This window comes from Symsagittifera roscoffensis, chromosome 10 (genome assembly GCF_963678635.1).
Source record: "Symsagittifera roscoffensis chromosome 10, txSymRosc1.1, whole genome shotgun sequence".
Taxonomy (NCBI): Eukaryota; Metazoa; Xenacoelomorpha; order Acoela; family Convolutidae; genus Symsagittifera; species Symsagittifera roscoffensis.
Window position 1 is genome coordinate 18,079,776 of NC_087071.1, and position 21,007 is coordinate 18,100,782.

General features: G+C 35.4%; 1 protein-coding gene across 2 annotated transcripts; it reads right to left on the reverse strand.

The window, feature by feature from the left end:
* Positions 1-967: 967 nt before the first annotated feature.
* Positions 968-20,578, reverse strand: LOC134855425 (uncharacterized). Of its 2 annotated transcripts, XM_063871951.1 has the most exons (10): positions 19,592-20,578; positions 18,686-18,920; positions 17,138-17,242; positions 16,274-16,409; positions 15,778-15,911; positions 15,464-15,614; positions 13,474-13,646; positions 10,580-10,677; positions 5,589-5,787; positions 968-2,907 (listed from the first exon to the last, which is right to left on the reverse strand). In XM_063871951.1, the coding sequence occupies exons 1-10, from the start codon at positions 20,572-20,574 to the stop codon at positions 1,135-1,137; spliced, it is 3,987 nt and encodes a 1,328-aa protein (XP_063728021.1). In that variant the 5' UTR covers positions 20,575-20,578; the 3' UTR covers positions 968-1,134. The 2 variants fall into 2 exon arrangements, with proteins under 2 accessions (XP_063728021.1, XP_063728022.1); XM_063871952.1 differs by lacking the exon at positions 968-2,907 and having other exon boundaries at positions 5,635-5,787; positions 10,546-10,677.
* Between the last annotated feature and the right edge of the window lie 429 nt (positions 20,579-21,007).

Sequence of the window (21,007 nt, forward strand, 5' to 3'; positions counted from 1 at the left end):
ATCGACTCTTAAGAATACCAACAGATTTTTACTGATTGCCTTGAAAAATAGGCAAATTAGGGAACACGAGCTTGATGCATCAAAAATGTTTTTTAAATGCTCACTTTTTCTTTGCAATTTCTTACTGGAGAGCGTAGATTTCCGTTTATTATACACCTAATTTGAAAATTAGACTTTTTAAAATTGATAATTGGTTTTTTTTTTAAAGTTCACAATTCAAACAATCTAGTCATGCGTCTTGTTGTTTTAACCATGAGCATAGAACCTTGGTAAATGGCTGTTTATTAACCAGAGCACTTTTAAATGGAAATCCTATCAAGGTACTTTCAAACAGGATTCGTTGATTTTTTAAGTATCGAGTTTTAACGGAATTTCTTAAATCATTCGAGAAGTATTGTTGTTCTAAACTAAAATTTAACACGATATTTCACCTGCTTTTTTTACGGTCATGGGCGTTTAAAACTGTCAATTTGTTTTAATTGATACGCGATATATTTCATGCTCTTAACGCGTAAACAGAGATTTAATCCGTCTTAGACATCGTTCCAAATTGAACTTAGGCATGCTATTTGGACTATTTAAAACTTTGCTATATGCTAAATATATCACTGTGAGCTCTACATACATAGCATCTTAAAAAAATCTCACTGCTTTCTTTCGAAAGGTTTGTAAATTCAATTATTTTTAACGGCGAACGCTTGCCCATGACCTTAAGCAGTCGAAACATTCAGGGCTCCGCCCTGACACGAGCAGTCTTGTTCAAATTCTAGAAAGCAACCAAACTATTTAAGAATTTGCCTCTAAAACTAATTTAGAGCGGCGAGTTGCTTAATTCAATTTACAATTTTCCAGGCTAGCAAAACGAAAAACAAAGTTTCAGCTGTTATTAACTAGATCGAACCTAGTTTTTTAATCTTTGCAAAGATAACTTTTGTCGTACCGTTATTTGTCGTTTTCACGGCTGACGGTGACTTTTGTTTCCCTCAAACAAGCACACAAATTAGAGGAAAGTCAAATTATCATCAACATATGTACAATGAAACGTTGAGAAACGGATCAAAAAAATTATTCCATCTTTACAATAATAATGAACAATCTTGTTCAATTAGTTTATGCTTATATCTTAACTATTTATTAGTCTAAAAATTCTGGTTCGAGTTTGATTCCAATTCCTAGTCCTTCGCCTAGGTTTGTTTCGAAATCACAGCCTCTTTTCAGATTTGACATCTTTCCTGGTGACGTACTTTCGATACTTTTATGACTAGCATTGCTAACGTCAGGATTTTGAGCGAACTCGTCAGCATACGAATTGAACCTTGAGTTTTGTTTGCGCATCGCCGTATTAGCACTGCTTTGACTTGTTGATTGATTATTTAGACTAAATGCCTCCGACTTCCGGACAATTTGATCACTTCCGAATTGATTGCATTGCTGGTCAAAATGTTGAGCCGATTGATAATAGAGCAGACCGGGTTGAATATTTTTCTGTCCACTAAATTCTGCATTAGTTTCCTGCTCAACTTGCACATTTTGCTGCTGAAAAAGATCATTTTTTCGGTACAGTTGATCATTTACCTGCCCATATTGATAGTTTCTTTGGTTATAAGTACTTGATTGTTGCATAAGTTGGCCAGTAGGCATCCCATAACTTCCAGTTCTACTCCCAAATTTCACATCATTCTGTTGAGAACTTCCTAAATTCATTTGACCATATTGCATTTCTGCGCTATTCGGATTATCGTTTTGAATCGCTTGTTCATAATTGTCAGCTTCTTGGCGATAAACTCCATCAATTTGTCTTCTGCAAGATGCTTCGTTTTGGTGGCCATATGAAAGCCATCCATCACTTGACCAACTATCTTGCCTCTCAGATTTGGCCTTGAAAGGCGCTAATTGCTTTCTTAATGTCGGTCTAACAGGTCTCAAACCATCGAAACTACTATTCGCGGTTCCTCTAAACGGCGGGGCAGATGAGTTCACCACAGGCGACAAAGAAATTTGATTGGCTTCCTGTTTTACCCCTGAGTTCAAATTCATTCCCATTTGTCGCTGAAAAGGCGGGATATTTGGTTTGAAAGGTTGGATATTTGGTTTCAATAGAGGCACGTTGTCCCCTCTCATTTTTTGTTGTGTTTGACTGTATTTAACCACCACGGGTGGAGGTGGATGAGGTCTTTTGAAACTTCCTTCTTTTGAATTCTGCAAGGATGTCGAGACTTCAGTTTTTATTGGGGAACTCAGCGAGCCATTTTTCGACTGCACGTAATTTGGGGAACTACTGATAATGTTCGAAATTTTGTAATTCGAACTTTGATAACTATTCATAGCTTTCGACACCCCAAAATTATCTTTATTTACAAATGACAATTCCGTTTGTGGCACATCTTTAGCAGCGGAACCTTTGTGTAAACTGTAACCAAACTGCTGGAATGAAGATACATTATTGACATCTTTTCCACTTGACCCGGAAAAATTATTAATTTCCGCTTCTTGGGACCATCGAGTTAAATGCAGTTTTTGGTTATAATTATTACTGCTCTTACTAATACTTTTAGCAGCAGGTAAACCAATTGAATTCGAAATTTCATTCGGGTTTTCTTGCTTAGGCTCAAATCGCCGTGGCATTAGAGGCGGCGCCGTTTTTGCTTTGAAAGGGTTGCATTTTGCAAGATCAACTGTCTTATTTTCTGTGTTAATATATCTCGATTTCAATTGGTAATCATTGTCACTTTCTGTTGAAGATTGCAGTCGGTTTCGTTTCGCTGATGGTTCGGAATTGAGTCCTTTCGGGTCGTCTTCGATCATCCGTTTGTATCGTGGATGGGGGATTTCTCTGTTTTCTGGCAGTTGGTCGAGTTTCTGTTGAAAGAACAGGTTGGCTTCTTTGTTGTACTCAGTCACCAGTTTCTAAAACAGACAAGGACAGTTGAACAAGTCGCAGAAATTGCTCCACTTATCACTAGGGCTGGAGGTACCAGTTTGACATTTTTAAGATTACGTTGTACTGATGCGAGATGAAACGCGTATTTTTTAAAATTTCAAAAATTGGACACCATTCTGAACCTTAGTTGTTTCCTACTTAAAATGATTTAGCCACTTATGTAGGGCGGGTTTCTCGTACCCGTTCTTTCACTTGAACTCTCTAATAGATCAGGCTGGGTCGTTTACAAGAAAAGTAGAAAAACTTCCGAAAAACGATCAAAATTTCGAAAAATGGTTTTTTTTATGGTCATACGGGATTTTTAGCAAACACTAGGTAGCACCCGTTTATGCAAGGAAAATCATTGAACCATGCTCTTTTAAATGAACAATTACCCTCAGAATTGTCCGGGCAGTTTTTGAGAAAATAATCGAAATCTCCAAATTTTGATTTCTCAAAAGTTCGTGACGGTTTTTTCTACGAAGCTACATCTGCAGGAAACACTCCCAAAACCTGGGAGGTGTAGTCACTTATACAGCAATAATTCACAAACAACGTTTTCTCGATTGAACACTAAATTCAAGAACTTGCAGATTAGTTTTCGGGAAACGTCAAAAAGTTTGCAAAGAAACGTTCAAAAATTTGAATTTTTTTGAAGGCCATACCTTTTTCTACAAAAAGTAGGGCGTAGTCACTTCTCGGAAGATTCCCACAACCTATCGTTTGGATTGAAATTGGTCAAAGATTCCACTATGGCAAACTTTGAAGATCGTAGAAAATGGAGTAAGGTAGAAACAAAAGAGACAAGAAGATTATGCAGCGCACAGGGAAGTAGCCGGTCTTTCCATTGATACCATTTATTCAAAAATCAGTGCAGTTTCAAAAAAAAAACTTTGAAATTTTGCGAAAAGTGAAAAACTTTTTCAACGCGTCTCAAGAAAATTAAAAACCAAATCCCATATAATTTTATAATACCTGTTTTTATCGCACAGGAGTTACTAAATAAAATACAAAAAAAACGTTTTTTTTTTGGTAATGCAACATCGAAAAAATCTTTTGCTCCCTTTATTGAGTTGACAGAAACCAGATCAAGAAGTAACAAGTCGCACCATAGTAAATCCCCAAGTGCAATGAAGTCGCAACAAGTTTTCGCAAAATTTTTTTTAAAACATCAGGGTTTTTTGAAAATTTCACACCACAAGTTTAAATTGGCATGTTTTGTCTTGTATTGCATTATCAAAACCAAATGTCAATGGGAAAGATTTCCGAGTCGCCTATGTTGAGCCTTAAGCGAATACTCGCCAAACTGAAATGATCCATGAAATAATAAAAAAAGTAAATTTACAGACCCCCAAAACTTTACAAAACTGATTGCAGTTGTATTATTTGTTTAGTTGTGGTACATGGACATCAAAACTTTTCGGATATTAACAAAAAATGCTATTAAAAATTATCAAGAACTTTTTCAGTGAAAAAAAACTAGAGCACAGCGCAAATAATCTCCGAAAGTCGGAACAAAAAAACTAGTAGACTACTATAATCCTCAGCATAGCCTTTGACTCTGTTTTATATGTAATTATTGAAACAACCCTCACCACAGAACTTGAACACAAAACTCCGAATTAGGTTGGAAACAATTGGACTCAAATTGGAATTAAGTTGGAAAAAAAAGCCCAAAAACATGAAAATCAATCATAACACACATTTGAAAAATCGTGTAAGAATCTGGATCATGACTGAAAAAGATTTGACGTGATATCACAATTGAAGTTTTGTACATAACTTGCGTACATTGATATCAGAACAAATCTTAGGAAGTTAAAACCAAAAAGTGATCGATACTTCGAACCATTGCCAACAGACATTTGGAGAAGAGTAAAACAGCATAAAAACTGACCTGTTTTTCGAAAAATCTCAACCTTCAAGTATCAAAGAAAAAATTAGATGACCTTAAAGCTCCGTGAGTTTCCAGAACAATTTATAACTGACATTTTATAGATAACATTGACCCAATTTGAGAACACTAAATCAAAAGGTACATTTTTTATTTCGCTGCGAAATCTGATAATTAAAATTCATTTTTGAAAATTGAAATCGATCACATTTTTGTGACCTTTGCACTCATCCTGTTCGATATTGGATTTTGTATTCCTTTTAAACTTAAAAAGAGACCAAAAGTCAAACCACGAAAAAGTAAAGTTGAGCCTCAACAAATTTAAAGACTTTTCCTGAAAAAATCATCACGACGTTCAATGGCTCCTAAAAGCGTACTTCGTTTAATTATTCATTGCTACAGTTTAAAACAAAAATACCAAAATTCGCATCGCTCTGACGCTCTATTTAGAAAACGGTAAAACTGACCAGCAAATCTATTTTTTGCATTAAGCATTGTTTTGTTGTCATGATAGCGTCTCTTAAACTGTTGCTTTTTATTGTATGAGGAGCAGTTTTGTTCACTTAGCTTTTGATCAAGTCACACCGTGGCACTCTATAAGTTTGGGTAAAAACTGCAACAAAAATTACATTTGCGCGCTGAAAATTAATTTTCAAATTCGCCATTCAAACTGTTTCAAAATTTGTTGTTGAGAACTTGAGCTAACCTTGAAACTAAATTTCAAATTAGCCCTTCACATTAGCAAATTTAGTGACCTTGAAACCTAAGACTAACCTTGCTCGTTTGTTCATCTTCCTCTACGTAGTGAATACTAGTCCAGTTCTCAACCTTCTGGTCCGGTAGTTTGTAGAATTTCTTCATCTCCATCACTGACTTAACTGGAACCCATTTGCCATCCTCCCTTCCTGTCTTGACAGTCCTCTTTTCCAGTTCAGCTGGGTCACACATCACCACGTAGCAGTTGCACTGATAGCTGAAAAAGGGATCTCTTGAACTAACGAATTGCTCACCCTTATAAATAACTACTAGCGGTGCTTTAAACAGATTGATGCACGTAAAAAGTGCTTTTATAGAAAGTATATGAAAAGAAACAACGAAATGAATGCAACCACAACAATATACAGGGGCATCCAACAACACTTTTTATTTCAAAAAATGAATGATTAACTAAACTCAAATTAAAGATTATTTTTAAACTAAAATTCTCAAATAACTCAGTAATAACCATAAAATGGTCGACATCATACAAGTGAATTTTCCATATTAAACAAAAACAGAAACCAAATCATTTGCAAAATCACTAAATTCATAAATGAGATTCATGCTTAACTTTGTTCTTTATTTTCTTAACTGTCTGTACGTAAATCATTTGCTGCCATTAATTGTTAAATTCAGCGTAATCCCTTTTAAAATATCAGACTCTTTTTGTTAGTTTAATTCCTAATTTGAAGATAATTTTTGAAATATCATGAAGAACATCGATTTCGCAAAAGAAAGAAAAGACTAATAATATTAGGATGGAGGCCACTTATATAAATCCTAGTAGTAAGTGACATCACCCCACCAAAGAGTCGACAACTTCAAAATTTTTGAAAAATCAAAAACGTCCCACCTAAAAAATTTAAAGTTGTTGAGTAGTCAGCTTTAGAGTGCAGATATAAACCTGCTGGAATACCTTGACAACACCCCACACCATAGTGTTGAGAACTTGAAATTATGTAAAGATTTCTAAAATTGTTTTTTTTTGAAAAACTTAGAAAATTGTTAAAAACATAAAATTTTGGAAACTAAAAAGATTTCAGCAGTCATATTTGAAGGCAAGATTTGCAAAACCACAGAGTACCATGGCAGCCGCCAAAACTTTAAAGGCACAATTTGCGACCCCTGAAAGTACCCTGACAGCACCCAACTACGCAGTTGAATAATTCAAAGTATGTGAATTTTTTTGTTTTGAGAAAATTTTTGAAAAATCACAAAAATCGTCGTATTTCGAAAACTACAAGAATTTCTTCTTTCGTTATCGATGCAAAAAATCTACGTTGAAAAAAAAATTAAACATGGCGAGGTAGTGAAGCCCGCGTTTAAATATACTGTAGAATAGATACCTTTCGTTATTGTTCCGACCATTGGAAATGGGGAGGAACTTTGTATTCGGGTGTGTTTTAGTTTTTTTTCTGTTTCTTTTCCACTCAAAAAATCAGGTACCACAAACAAGCATCGGACTCGGTTGAATGGTATATCATATAACAGCTCTTACAGTCGTGATTTGAAACACATTTTAAAAAAATTCAAAAAAAAATTCCCTTGTCGAGAAAAACCGGTTTGAAATTTTTTTCGTCATATTTCGAGCAAATAAAGCGAGCTCGCAGTCTCAAATTGATTGCTTAAAAGCCTACAATAGCTTAATTTAAAATTAAACGTTTTACTTGACTAACCTTAGTTTACTGTGAGTATTTAAGCATCTTTTTGTAATCAAAATGTCCAAAAACTCAAAAAACTTATAAATTTTTCTAAATTTTTTACGTTTTTCAAGTAATTTATCTACAAAAATTGTTTTTCAATTAATTTATTTGACTATGACTGTCGAATGTACCTAATCTCCAGTTTCTTGTTCAGCTCGTTTTATCACACCACGCCGAAAAAAAAAACAATATATTAAGAAAAACTTTGTTGTATTTTTAAGACTATGGTCGGAACATTCTGTGCTACTTGCGCAGTACCGGCTATCCTTGTTCAAATAAGCCATTTGGAGCATTCGACTACATGAAATTCAAATTCACAGAGTTGCTCATTCAAGAACTGAACAAAACGGAAGTTCGCATTTTCGACATGAAGTTAACGAAATGCCTATCAAATGGAGAAGACTTCCTGAAGCTGGCGAAATTAAAAGCACCACAGCGTATAGCAGTGTGTACAGAGACCAAACGCCTTTGGAGAAACCATAATCAGAAGTTTGATGTAGAGATGAGAGAGTGTTTAGTCTCCCTGTTGAAGCCAATAGCTACATTACCCTCATAATCTAAATACTGAGTTGAGGAGACTATTGCCACAGAAACTACGTGTATGCTTGAAGACACTGGCCTTTGTTATTGGTTGACTTGGATATACTTAAAAAATAAGCAGAGACTCTTCAATTGCCTAAAAAGAATACATCGAGTTTATGGCTGCTAAAGTAAATCTAATGAAAATCTTTATGAACCAGTTTGGGTACATTAATCTAACAAGATCTTTTGGCACAGCTCTGAAATAAAAGCGCGCTAACCGTATCACAGCGACGCAAAGTGGCCCAAATGTGACGTTCTGTGCTTCAAAAGCACCAAATATTGGAGCTGCGCACTATATCATTATAAGCGACAGCATGACGAAAGAACTGTTTGCGTTTTCTCCAAGACGAAACGAAATTGAATTGCTGCATATGAATTAAATCTTCGGGCGTACCTTGAACTGAGGCAAACTTGAGTAATGATTCGTTTCCTAGCGAAACGCCTTTACAAGTATTCACCTTTCTTAAATCCAACAGAAAATGTCAGGCTGGAAAAACAGCTTGAAAAATTTGTTGACTGAACATCAAACTACTTTCAGACGTCCAGACGAAAACCGTCATTTACAAAACGAAGATGAAGTTTCCGGAAAATGAAGCAAAATATCAAAGTAGCCCAGCCATAAAAGCAGCAAAATGACCATCCGGGCATAATAACGTTCTCACGTTTAATGATGGTAGAACTAGCGTTTAACGCACCTCCGGTGCTTCGAAATTTTTCAACAACTCATGAAAAACCGCATATATTGGAAACAACATCTGCAAACTTTTAGTGTACTCTGACTGCACCCAATTACAGGGTTGGTAATTTCGAACTTTTAAATTCCCATTTCAAAAGCGTCATCTCGAAAAAATAATGGGCCTCTGGAGAAATTTGGAAGCCAGTTTCGCAACCACTGAGAGTCCCTGAGAGCAGCCTACTATAGGGCTAGGAATTCAACATTTTGTGAATTTTTTTAAACCTAAGTTTCCCGAACAAAAAATTGAAAAAAACGTCTTATCTCGGAAACTAAAAGAACTTGAGCATTCATATTAAGAGGCAAGAGTTGAGAGGCCAGGGTGTACGCTAACAATGAAGTTGTATCTTCATCGAGTTGGTAGTTTCAAATTTTTTGAATTTCTTTGTAGATAAATTCTTTGAGAAATTTTGAAGAAATCAAAAAAGGTCACATCTTGGAAGCTAAAAGCATTTGAGCAGTCGCGTTAAGCAGTAGCATGTCGCAAGATTTGCAACTCTTTAGAGTACCCTGACAACACCGAACTATAGAGTTGGGAATTTCAAATTTTGAAAAATAATAATTTAAGTTTTCTGAAAATTTTTGAAAAAATCATAAAAAATGTCATATCTCGAAAACTACAAAGAATTGAGCAGTCATATTTGGGGGCAAGATTCGCAATCTTTGAGAGTACTTTGACAAGTTCCAACTAGAGGGTTGGGAATTTCACATTTTGCGAAAAAAAATTACCATAAGTTTTCTGAAGATTTTTTGAAAAAATCACAAAAAACGTCATATCTCGAAAACTACAAGGATCTGAACAGTCATTTTGGAGGCACGATTTGTAATTCCTTGGAGTACTCTGACAGTACCCAACTACAGGGTTGGGAATTTCATGTTTTAAAAAAATAATAATAATTTAAGTTTTCTGAAAATTTTTGAAAAAATCACAAAAAAGTCATATCTCGAAAACTACAAGGATTTGAGCAGTCATATTTGGAGGCAAGACTCGCAATCCTTGATAGTACTCTGATAGTACCCAACTACAGGGTTGGGAACTTCAACTTTTGTAAATTTTGTTTTTTGAAATTTCTGAAATGTTTTGGTAAAATCTCAAAAATCGTCTTATCTCGTTCACTAAAATGATTCGGGCATTCAAAAATGGAGGCCAAATTCACAACCCGTAATTCGATATTGGGCTGCTTAATTTAAAATCGGTAAAATAACCACTAAAATCAAATTGGAAAAACGAAAAATAAATCTTAACCATTGCAATATACGATATAGCTTAAACATGCAAAAAAAAACGTTGAAAAAGCTTAAACATGGCGAGATAGTGAAGCCCGCATTTAAATATATGGCCAAATTCGCAACCCCTAATTCGATATTGGGCTGCTTAATTTAAACTCGGTAAAATAACCACTAAAATCAAATTGGAAAAACGAAAAATAAATCTTAACCATTGCAATATACGATATAGCTTAAACATGCAAAAAAAAAACGTTGAAAAAGCTTAAACATGGCGAGATAGTGAAGCCCGCATTTAAATATATAATAGATAAACGTCGAGGATATAGAATGACTTGGTTTCGAACAATAATGTTTGTTTTTTTTATGCTCTGTTGCAGTTATATAGTTGACGTCTTTCTTTGAATATTTGAATTTGTGTTGAATTTTAACGGTTGAACATGTCTGCATTTTTTACCTAGAAATGAATCTCCCCCTTTTCAAAACGGGACTGGATCGTTAAAGAGATCCAGAAAAACGTAATTATGTATTTCGTGCAACTACAGTTGAACCTTTTTAACATGCATTTAGTTGATTATCAGTATATCTAAAAGGCATCCCATATCCTAAAATTTGTTAGAAAGTTTCCTAAGTGGGTTTGTTTGAAAGGCATATTTTAAACTCAATTCTTTTTCAAACTTAGCACAAGGCTAGGGGAGATTACAGTTGGTCCCAATTTAGCATTTACCGCAAAATTCGTAACGAATATCATTAGAACCGACCCCTTGTAGAACTTCTTCTTCTTCAGCCTGGCCGACTGATACACATTAGTCTGATCCACAATGTAGTTGCGCAGCTTTTGATGGGAGAAGCGGAAGAACTGAAAAGACATTCTGCTATAAAAACTTTGGTTTTCCCTGATTAAAAAAACCAATTCAGAAAGGATTCTTTAAAAATATATTTTTTTATCTTTTGTTTTCTTTATATCTTCGAATCCTAGAAAAAAATAATTTTTATTAAAATAACCTCATCAGAGAAATGAGCGCTTAATCGGTCATTTACTATCGTTTTAGCAAATGATATTGAATTGAACAATCAAGACTTATACAAGTGTATTCACTACGCTCATTGACGCTAAAAATTAAGAAGGAAAAAACACAAGCGCTGCTTCTGTAAAAACTATATGAATACCACAAGTATTGAAACAAAATAAGCACTGAAAAAGACAAGACAGAGCAAGCCCTGAATAATCTGTATATATACTATTTTTTGAGGGGACCTGTTTTTCAAAAATTTGTATGCGGCGCAGAAAATTTGACCAAGACAGTCTTTTTAGTGCTCTGTGAGAGCTTAGAAAATCAATTTGGTCGACCTAAAAAAAGGTCGTCAAAATTTTCTAAAAATTTTTGAAAATCCGAAGCTCCCCCTCGAGAAAATCCTAGACCCGTCCCTGAATCTGACTGCGCTTTTTCGGCTCCAATCGTTTTTGATTAAAATAATTTTAATTTACATGGTCAAATATTAAAAATTACAATTTGAGTCGCACAAGGAAATAAAAAGACAATTAGCTGGCCTTATTTGAAAGAAAGAAAGAAAGAAGAAAGAATTTATTTCTCATTGTTAATGGTAAATTTGCATACAAAGAGAATTTAAACATGAAGCACCAGAAACAGTGAAGGGACAGTTAACGAACCCAATTTGGTTACACAGCGCTGCCCGTTTTATCAAATGAAAGACAAATTTGTGATCTTCAAAGACAAGGAAAATTATATAAATCTGAAAACATAAAAGAAAATATTGGAAAAAATATTCAAGTTTGAATAAACATAAAGCAGCAGATTTAAGGCATTGTCTAGACAGGTTAATGACATGAGGTCCAATCTCTGTATCAATATTTAAAGTGATTGTTCAATCGTAGTCGGTATAAAACCAAATTAAAGAAGAAGTTACTTGAAAATCATCACTCATAATTTCTCAAACTCGCTAGTCGTAGGCACCCCTATTCGGCTTCAAAAACAAATCTTGAACTTGTTCCCTTTACGGTTACTGCTTCTACTAACTGTGTCCCATCCCTTGAAGCCTCTCTAACATCAGCAGAGTTGATTGGGGGCTAAACGGTCAGTAGACATCCAACTGAGCCCATAAGGCAGTAACCAGCGAACAAGCCCAAGTGTGATCTTCAAAACGCCGAAGACGCATTGAAAACCATTTTTAAATACACTTAGAAAAAACTTCAAACAAGCATGCACTCCACATCTGCCATCCCGAATTTCGAATTTCGTGGGCAATGCGTTGAATCCCGAATTTCGTGGGCAATGCGTTGAATATCTGAATTTGAAACTTGATCAAAAAATTTTGGAATTAGGGAATTTTGTCTAAGTATAATAGAGAGCTTAGCTCCTCTGTAACTAATTGAAGCTCTTTGAATTTTGCTTTGGAAATTAGGAATTTTCATTAGATTAAAGTTTGACCTTCTGGTCATATACGACGGTTTATCAAAGACAAAAAGCTCGTTTAAAAAAGTTTCAGAGTGTAGTCCTGCTATTGATCGCAAACCAAATTTGAGGAGTTCATACACATGCAGCTCGTGAACTGTTAAAAACTTTTCATCATTAAAAACTTTTCGAATGCTTTCATATTTTCTTTTGAAAAAAGAAAAATCGAATAATTTTTTTTGGATAAAAAAGGGGTAAAAGGTTTGTGTAGGAAGTGCAACCATACACTAAAATTCCATATTGCAAAATGGGCTTAACATTAGAGCCATAACAATCAATCATGACAGTTTTGGGAACATAATGACGCATTTTCGAAACAATGCCACATTGTTTGCTAAGCTTGGATCGTATGAAAATATTGTGAGAATTAAATTATAATTTAGCATCTACATAAACCTGAAGATATTTGCATGACCCTTCAATTTTCACCGTTTTGTCCATATTTAGAGATAATTTATTCAAAATTAACCATTTATTTATAGCTTCTAAGTCTTGATTGAAACTCTCAACCAAGCAATTTAGTCCAGTGACGTTTGTGTCGTCGGCAAAAAAAAACTTTGCTAAATTTACAGACTTTTGGAAGGTCGTTTATATATAAGAAACAGCAGAGGCCCCAAAATGGATCCGTGGGACACCACATTCAAGAAATCCCGAAAGAAAGCCTTGTTTGCAATTTTGATACACAGAGACAAAGCTGCACTTTGCAAACATAGCCAAACGACCGTTTCAGTTCAAGTGTCAAATTTAAAAGTAAGAAATATATGGCCTTAAAGCTGTTTGAACTTAAAAAAATTATGACTGACACTTTTTTTTTTAATTTAACTCAATTTGAAAAACCCTATCAATGAAAAACTTTTTATCCCACTGGGAGATCTGAAAATTAAAATCCACTTTCGAAATAAGAAGTCGCTCAGATTTTTTTGTTCCTTTATACTTAATGACTTTATTAAAGAAAACGAATTGAACTGAAAGAAAAATGAAAAAAGTCAAACCGAGAAAAATCAAATTTGAGCGTGAACACATTTTAAGTTTCTTTCCTAAAAAAAACAAAAATTACCAAGACCTATATAAGAATATTCACTACGTCTATTGACTCTTAATAAATACTTAGTTTTGTTCAACGTTTATAAACAGCCCTCTCATATACTCAAACTGTTCTCAGAATACTATGTAAAACGTACAGTTTTGAGTATGTCGTTTGCCCTGTCGAACAGTGCCTCCCATCTGCCGTGGTAGTTGTTCTTCCTAGTTAACCCTGTCACCCTCATCTTGTCTATGATGTCATTGGTGCCCAACACCACATACTTCTTCTCAGGGTGTCGAGCCACAAACTCCTTAATGAAGGTCGTCTTCCCTGAACATGAAATCAAATAAGCAACAAAAAACTGAAGTAGTTTTGAAAAATTGAAACCGCCAAGTTCTCAAACTAAAATTTTTTCTGGTTTCTTTTTTTCTCCCGCGTTTAATTGTACACTGCAATTGATTATAGATTTATGTCGAAAAACCTTTCTAAAATTGACAGTTCCCTTTTTCATCTGAAAATATTCTTTAAGATTAAGTTTATCGCTGTTTATCCAAAAGGGAACGAACCGACATACGAGTTGTTAAGAACAATCTGTTGTTTACGGACAACCACAGCTGTCTCAACACGGTTGCTTATTACCATTAAATCTTTATGACTCTAACCTGAGGGGAATTTAATTTACAGAAAAACTAGCGTGTAACAAATTATAAAACCACAAATAATGGAAATAAGATCTACATCCTTTGAGAAAACACTGACAGCACCCAATTACAGGAATGGTATTTCAAATTTTTTCAAAAAAATTTTTTCAAGTTTTTTTTTACTTAAATTTTTTAAAAATCATAAAAGTCTAAAAATTTCTTGGAAAAATTCTAAAAAAAGACATAAAAACGTCACATCTCGGGAAATGAAAGAAAATGAACGGTCGCATTTGAATGCAAAGTTTGCAACTTCCAGCTGGTGAGAGCACCTTCGCAGTTCAAAACTACAAGGTTGAGAATTTCGAACTTTTTGAAATTTTAAAAATCTAGGTTTTTTGAAAAAATTAAAAAGAAATCATAAAAAAACACGCCATATCTCGATAACTACAGGGATTTGAGCAGTCATTTTTTGAAGCAAGGTTCGCAACTCCTTAGAGTACCTCACAGTTTTAAACTGCAGGATTGAGAGTTTTGAATTTCTCTAAAACTAAATTTTTGAAAAAAAAAACATCATATCTCGAAAACTACAATGAGTTGAGAAGTGAGATTTGGAGGCAAAATTCGCATTCTCGAAAATTACAAGAAATTGAGCAGTCATATTCAGATGCAAAATTTGCAACTACCGGGAGTACCCTGATAGAGCCTCATTATGCCACCATTGGGTTGTTAATTTCAAAATTGATGAAAGAATCCGTGACATCAAACTGGAAAATCGAAAACATAGCCAACTGACAGTTGGACATGAGTAATGAACGCAAGGAAACTGAAAAAAGACTTGTTTTTTCAAAAATCTTCAATTTTTGAATTTCGAAGAAAAAATAGATGGCCTTAAAGGTCTTTGAATTTGCAGAAGAATTTATGATGGACACTTTTATGTTAAAAATAACTCAATTTGAGAAAACTGGATCAATAGGCAAAACTGTTATTTCGCTGGGAAATCTGATAATTAATTTCCATTTTCAAAAATAAAAGTCGATCACGTTTTTCGTGACCTTCACAACTTTGCTGTTCGATAGTGGAGTTTGCCTGACTTCTAACAATAGAACTGCACGGAAAATCACCGCTTAAAGTCAAACCGCGAAAAATCAAAACTCAGCGTGAACAAATTTTAAGACTTTTTCCTGGACAACAATCAGCAAGACCTATAAAAGAGTACCCACTACGTTCACTACTCTTAAAAAATTCTTAACCATTGCAATGTACGATATAGCTAAAACGTGAAAAATATCATTCGTTGAAAAAGCTTAAACATGGCGAGATAGTGAACGCCGCATTTAAATATATAATAGATGACCCTTTGCTATACCTGTTAACTGCATTTTTGAAAACTACAAATGTACAATTTCAAATGTACAATAATGAACAATATCTCCTGACCAAAAAAAAACAAAATATATGCATCATGGAAAACAATTTTTTACACAAATGTACAAATGTATTACTCACCGGCAGCCGGGAGTCCAACAAACATGTTCCACTCGTAATCTTCAGGCGACTCTCCCGGTTTAAACGCTGGCTGCAGCTCCCCGCCACACCTGGCAATCATCTCAAATCCAGGCCGAAGGGCAAAGACCGGAGGTACCAGCCCAAAATTTACCTGAAAAAAGAAGTAATTTCTTCTATTTCTATTATTTCTGCTAGCTATTCGAAGGTTTCAAATGGCAACGTTCAAACTAATCATAGATGGCCACTATCATTTAAATGACAAATGGGTAACACTATCTTAAATGTATTTTTTTGGGAATTCGTATCTAACTTACAGAGTACTTCATGTTCTTGGATGCTATGTGGGGAAAGAGGGGTTTTTCGCACTTGTTAAGCACAAAGGCCATCCCCATGAACTGGCCATTCACTGCGTAACTGATCTCTCCGTGGCCACCTTGCGCTTTCTTGTCTGAAACCGAAGACAAATTAGATATTCATCTACCAGGTACAAATTCTTGTCTACTTAATCGTTGAACTAACGCTTTATACATTTGCTAGACAACATAGGGGTCTTTTTTTGCAATTCCAAACTGACGAGTGTAATAAGCGTTGTAACTTCTCTTCGAATAAATAAAAAAACTACAATCAGGTGAAAAAATTTATATGGTCATTCTCTAACAATATATCTCAGATTGCAGACGGCCGTGATAAACCTACGCAATATCAGAGGAAAAACCGTGAATTTTTTCTTTATACTTTAGGCGTTTTCGTTATACTAATGTAATTTAGGTACTTAAGAGATACAAGCCATTGGAAGTGTAAGCCACATACCTAAATAGCAGGTGACAACATCTCCAACTGCGAACTTGACCCCGTAATCAGTGAATATCCTCTTTGTGCTCTTTTTCCCCGTGCCACCGTAGCCCCAACTGTCCTTCACTTCTCCCAGATTCAAATCTGTGAAATCCTAAATTAAAGCTTTTTAGGATTCACAGAACTCAAGCAATTTTGAACTAAATGAACTTTATTGAATTAACGAATTCATGCAATGAACTCGAGCAAGGATACCGAAAAAACAATGACTTTTTTCTCAATCTTCTACATATCACACTTTTTGTAGCAAACGGAAAGTTCGAAAACTGTCGATGAGCGGAAGCAAACCACAAAAAAATTATTATTTTTTAAACCAAAAAGACCGAAAATCGATTTTTTCTCCTTTGTCTTCTGAACATGAAACTTTTTGAATAAAGCTATCCAGCTGGAGAAAACCAACGCGAGCAAAGAGCATGCAAAATTACCCAAATTGTTTGACTAAACTGTGAACCAATCGTACTTATGAACTCAAACTAACATCATAAGGAAATAAGGGTTGTGAGTTGCTGCACAAGTAGCAAAAAACCGAACCACAGTAAACAATGCACAAAAAACTTGAAAACCAGCAAATTGACAATTTTTCTTCACTTTCTTAAATTTTTCAATTGTTTTCAGTGTAAAAGGATTGGCCCGCAGTTTACAATATGCTTATAAGATAGATTAAAGAACCATTTAAATGTAGTAAAAAAACAATAACTATAATAACTTGGCAAATAAACTACAATAACTTGGCCAATGAACTAAGATTCATTGCAAAAATGTTCTGAAATAGGCCTAAACTTTTGCAACACTCTTTATTTGTGTATCATATAGTCAAACTACCTGTGACCAGCCAACTCTTGTGACGTGGGGAGTTCCGCCTGCTTTGGTCTCGTTCTCTTCAAACTCCACCTGCAGGTTTTCCTCAAGGTACACTTCGAAAGCTGCCTGAAAAAAGAACCACACTGAATGAACACTATTTATCCACGAGGAAAGGACCAAAATGTTAGCTGTTCAGCTCTATAAGGCTAACCACTGTTGTGCTTTTAAATTCAGACTTAAGACTTATTTAAGTTTTTTGGTTACTAATCTAAGACTCGGCTGACAACCTGAGCGTACAAACTCATAATCGCCCTTTTATTCTGATTTTGCGTAGTTTGCGTTCATCGATTGTTAGATTTTATACTCAAACTTTACAATTCCGAACTTTTTTCCACACAAAACTAAGTACCAAAAAAGCCATCGGAATTGGTCAGGTGGGATCTACTTAACAATCTCCCCCCCTTTCAAGAAAGGGGGTAGATTCTTTAATAGGTACAATAGGGGGGGGGAGAGATTGTTAAGTAGATCCGTCAATCCGTCAAGTGATATTAAAACCTTTACAGTCGTGATTCGAATGATATGAACAAACTTCCAAAAAAACAGTGTCAGGAGAAGCCGGTTAGACAATTCCGTCAGGCTAATAATATGAGCGAGCACGATTATTAAGGGCAATAAGCTTTTACCTACTCTGCGAACATTAACTTTACTCCACTTAACTTTCACTCCAGTTTTTGGAGCTTTAAACGCCATGTGGAATTGAAAAGGTATCAAAAATGTTTTGCAGAAAATTTGAATCAATTTTAGAAGAGTTTTTAGTGACATAATACACAATATGGGCTAGATTTACTGGCAGTAAAGCATATTCCCGACGGCAGTCGAACCCGGACCTGAGGGTACTAGGTCGCTGTGTTAGCTACGAAACTAGCAAGTCTGCACGCTTTCAAGAATGGAAAATTTATTGATCAACTCAGAATTCTTAATATTTAGCATTATTTTGAGGCACACATTCAAGACAACTGCTGTCGAACTGATAATGCTCGGTTATGACTTTAGTTCTAAACTCGTCTCCTCGAAATTCAAGACTCATGCATCTCACTACCGGCACAGACGCTTCGGTTCGGGTCCCGGCGGGAGCCAACTTTTTTTTCTCAGCTGAGTTAGATCAGTTCGATCTGCCATCTATTGTTAAATATCGCCGAATTTTTTAGGTTCTTCGATTAAATTTTCGAAGAAACCTGTGGTTGATTAAGCCTAATTTGCTATCACTATCGAATATATATTAATTCTCGGCTTCGTTCAGACCCGCTTATACTACGACGAACAGAAAAAGACACACAAATTGAAATTAACTATTTAATTATTGTGGTCGCAACTTTGTGCTACGTTCACAGCTATCTTCGTAATTTTATACTTATATTTTGCTTGATCGTTTAAATTCTTGATCCTTGAAGTTCTACAGTGCTTCATTCGCCGTAATTTCATCAATTTTATCAAATCAAATAGAAAAAAGAACTTACAAAAAAATAACTAGGCTTCAATCTATTAATAACAATTCACTCGACAACATACCTTTCCAGAAACAAGTCCATGTGTGGCCATAATGCCTCCCCACAAATTCTGGAACCCTTTCGATCCCAAATCATAAGCTGACAATCCGTTATTCGACACTGTCACGTACAAGTCACAGTTGAACGGGTCCAGGTACACGCCAGTATTGAGTGCCTGGATTTCTTGGTTCTGATTGGCCTGGTTGTGATTCTTGGTGGTGGTCAATGACAATCTGCTGTGGACGTTCGATTTACCTCTGAAATAAATTGAGTAAACTTCATGATGTCAGAATAAAACAGCCGACTACAAACAGGATTATCCAATCACAAGATTATCCTGCAGTTAGTACAGGATGATCCAATCATAGTGATCATTGAATGGAAAACGATGAAAAAGTTCAAATATCTTTAATGAACACCACTTCTCAAATAGTTGCTTTGGTAAATCACAGAGATGAGCTTCACACCACTTTCGATACATTAAACACAGCATGGCAATCTAGCCGACAGAAAAAAGTACTACAAAAACTTTCTATTCTATGTTTGATGTATCGCAAGTGATGCGAAGCTCCACTTCGCATGTGATCTACTAAGGCAACTAATTTACGAGAGGACAGGAGCTTGTTTTAACAGTTGAAACAGTGAAAATACTTAAAATGGTGCAGCTTGCAATTCTTATTACCCAAACGTAGCTTAGAAACACCATACGGCGTCATCAGGGAGGCTTTACAAGAAAGCTATTTCATTTTTGCTATTTTGACAGAACACGTTAATTACAGTATTTATGTTTAGTCCAAAATTATACATTTGTTATCATTTTAAATTTTAATCGGTTTACAAGGATTAAATTAGAAATAGTCGTGAATCGATTCCTGGGGCAAACGACAAATAAATCATAATTTGAAGCATAATTTTCAGAAAAACGTACCCTTGGCTGAAATCAGAAACACCTGTCGACATTCCTGTCACACTTCCAGAGTTACACCCAGAGTCACTAGAACTATCTCGGCCAAACCTCTGACCAAATCCCGACGTAGAACAACTGCTCACGCTTCCCATCGAATCTCTTCTATAGGAACTACTATTTGTGCTTCTATCATAAGCATCATCGTTATTTCGACGCATTCCCGAATCTTCGGTATTTTTGAACCTGTCCAAATCGAAAAATGAATCGCCACTGCTTTGATATTGATGATGCTGGTATCGATTTTGGATTTTGTCGAACAATTTCTGGAAGTTTTCTGAAGCTGCGCGATTATTTTGATTTTGGCTGGCAATATCAACATCATTTCGCGCATGAAATGTAGTTGAATTATTTCCACTCCAACTTTGAGAATCGCGCTGATTTACACTTGAATTTCTTACACCTGTAGTTATATTTTGGGAATCATTGTTATTTCCACTTGATTTGGAAAAACTACCCAAATTCGACTGAAACGGAGGTTTTGTAGGTACTACCACTTGTGGGGCTTCTGGTTTACCGATTCCATGCTTAACCTGGTTATGATTGTAATTATAATTATAACTTCCACTATCGGCATGGTTATAATTATCTGAATGTGCATTGAAATATCTATCAGATGAGTTTCCTGAGTTTGAAGGCTGCGTTAAACTATTATCTGAAGGCAGTGCAAAAAATCCGCCACTCGGAGATTGGTTCAAATTTCTTCCAGCGGGCTCCGTGAAGCTATTTAAATCTGTTCTTCCGTAATTTTCAATCTCTGGTTGCCTCATTTTTGCCGAATCGAGAAAAGGTCCAGAAGAAGAGTTAGCAAATGAGTTTCCGGGAGATGGAAGCAGATTTCTCTCACTTTGATATACGTCTTCGCTGAAACTCGAAGACTGAAATGAGCTTTCAGGTGTTTCCTTTCGGTTCGCGAAAGGGGGTGCAGAAAAGCGCTGCGGAATCATTGTGGTACCTGAAAACTTAGGGATCTCTTTTTGTTTCTTTTTTGGATACTCATCATACCCAAATACTTCCACAGCTCAGGGGCGAGTCTTAGAGACGAAAGAGTTTCAAAAATTTTGTCCGTCTTTTTATTTTTTCTTAGATTGAACAAACCAATGTTCCGAGCTCTCCAAAATCACCATAAAATTTGTCGGTCTTTTTATTTTTTCTCAGATTGAACAAACCAAGGTTCCGAGCTCTCCAAAATCACTATAAATTTTGTTTGCCTTTATATTTTTCTTAGATTGAACAAAGTAATGTTCCGAGCTCTCCAAACTCACTATAAAGTCACAAAAATTTTATGAAGCGTAAACACATTTTTTAAAACTAGGCCGAAATTTTGCAGCCTTTTGGGCGCGTGCTCACTCTCAAATTATACACAGCGGCGAAGCTGAG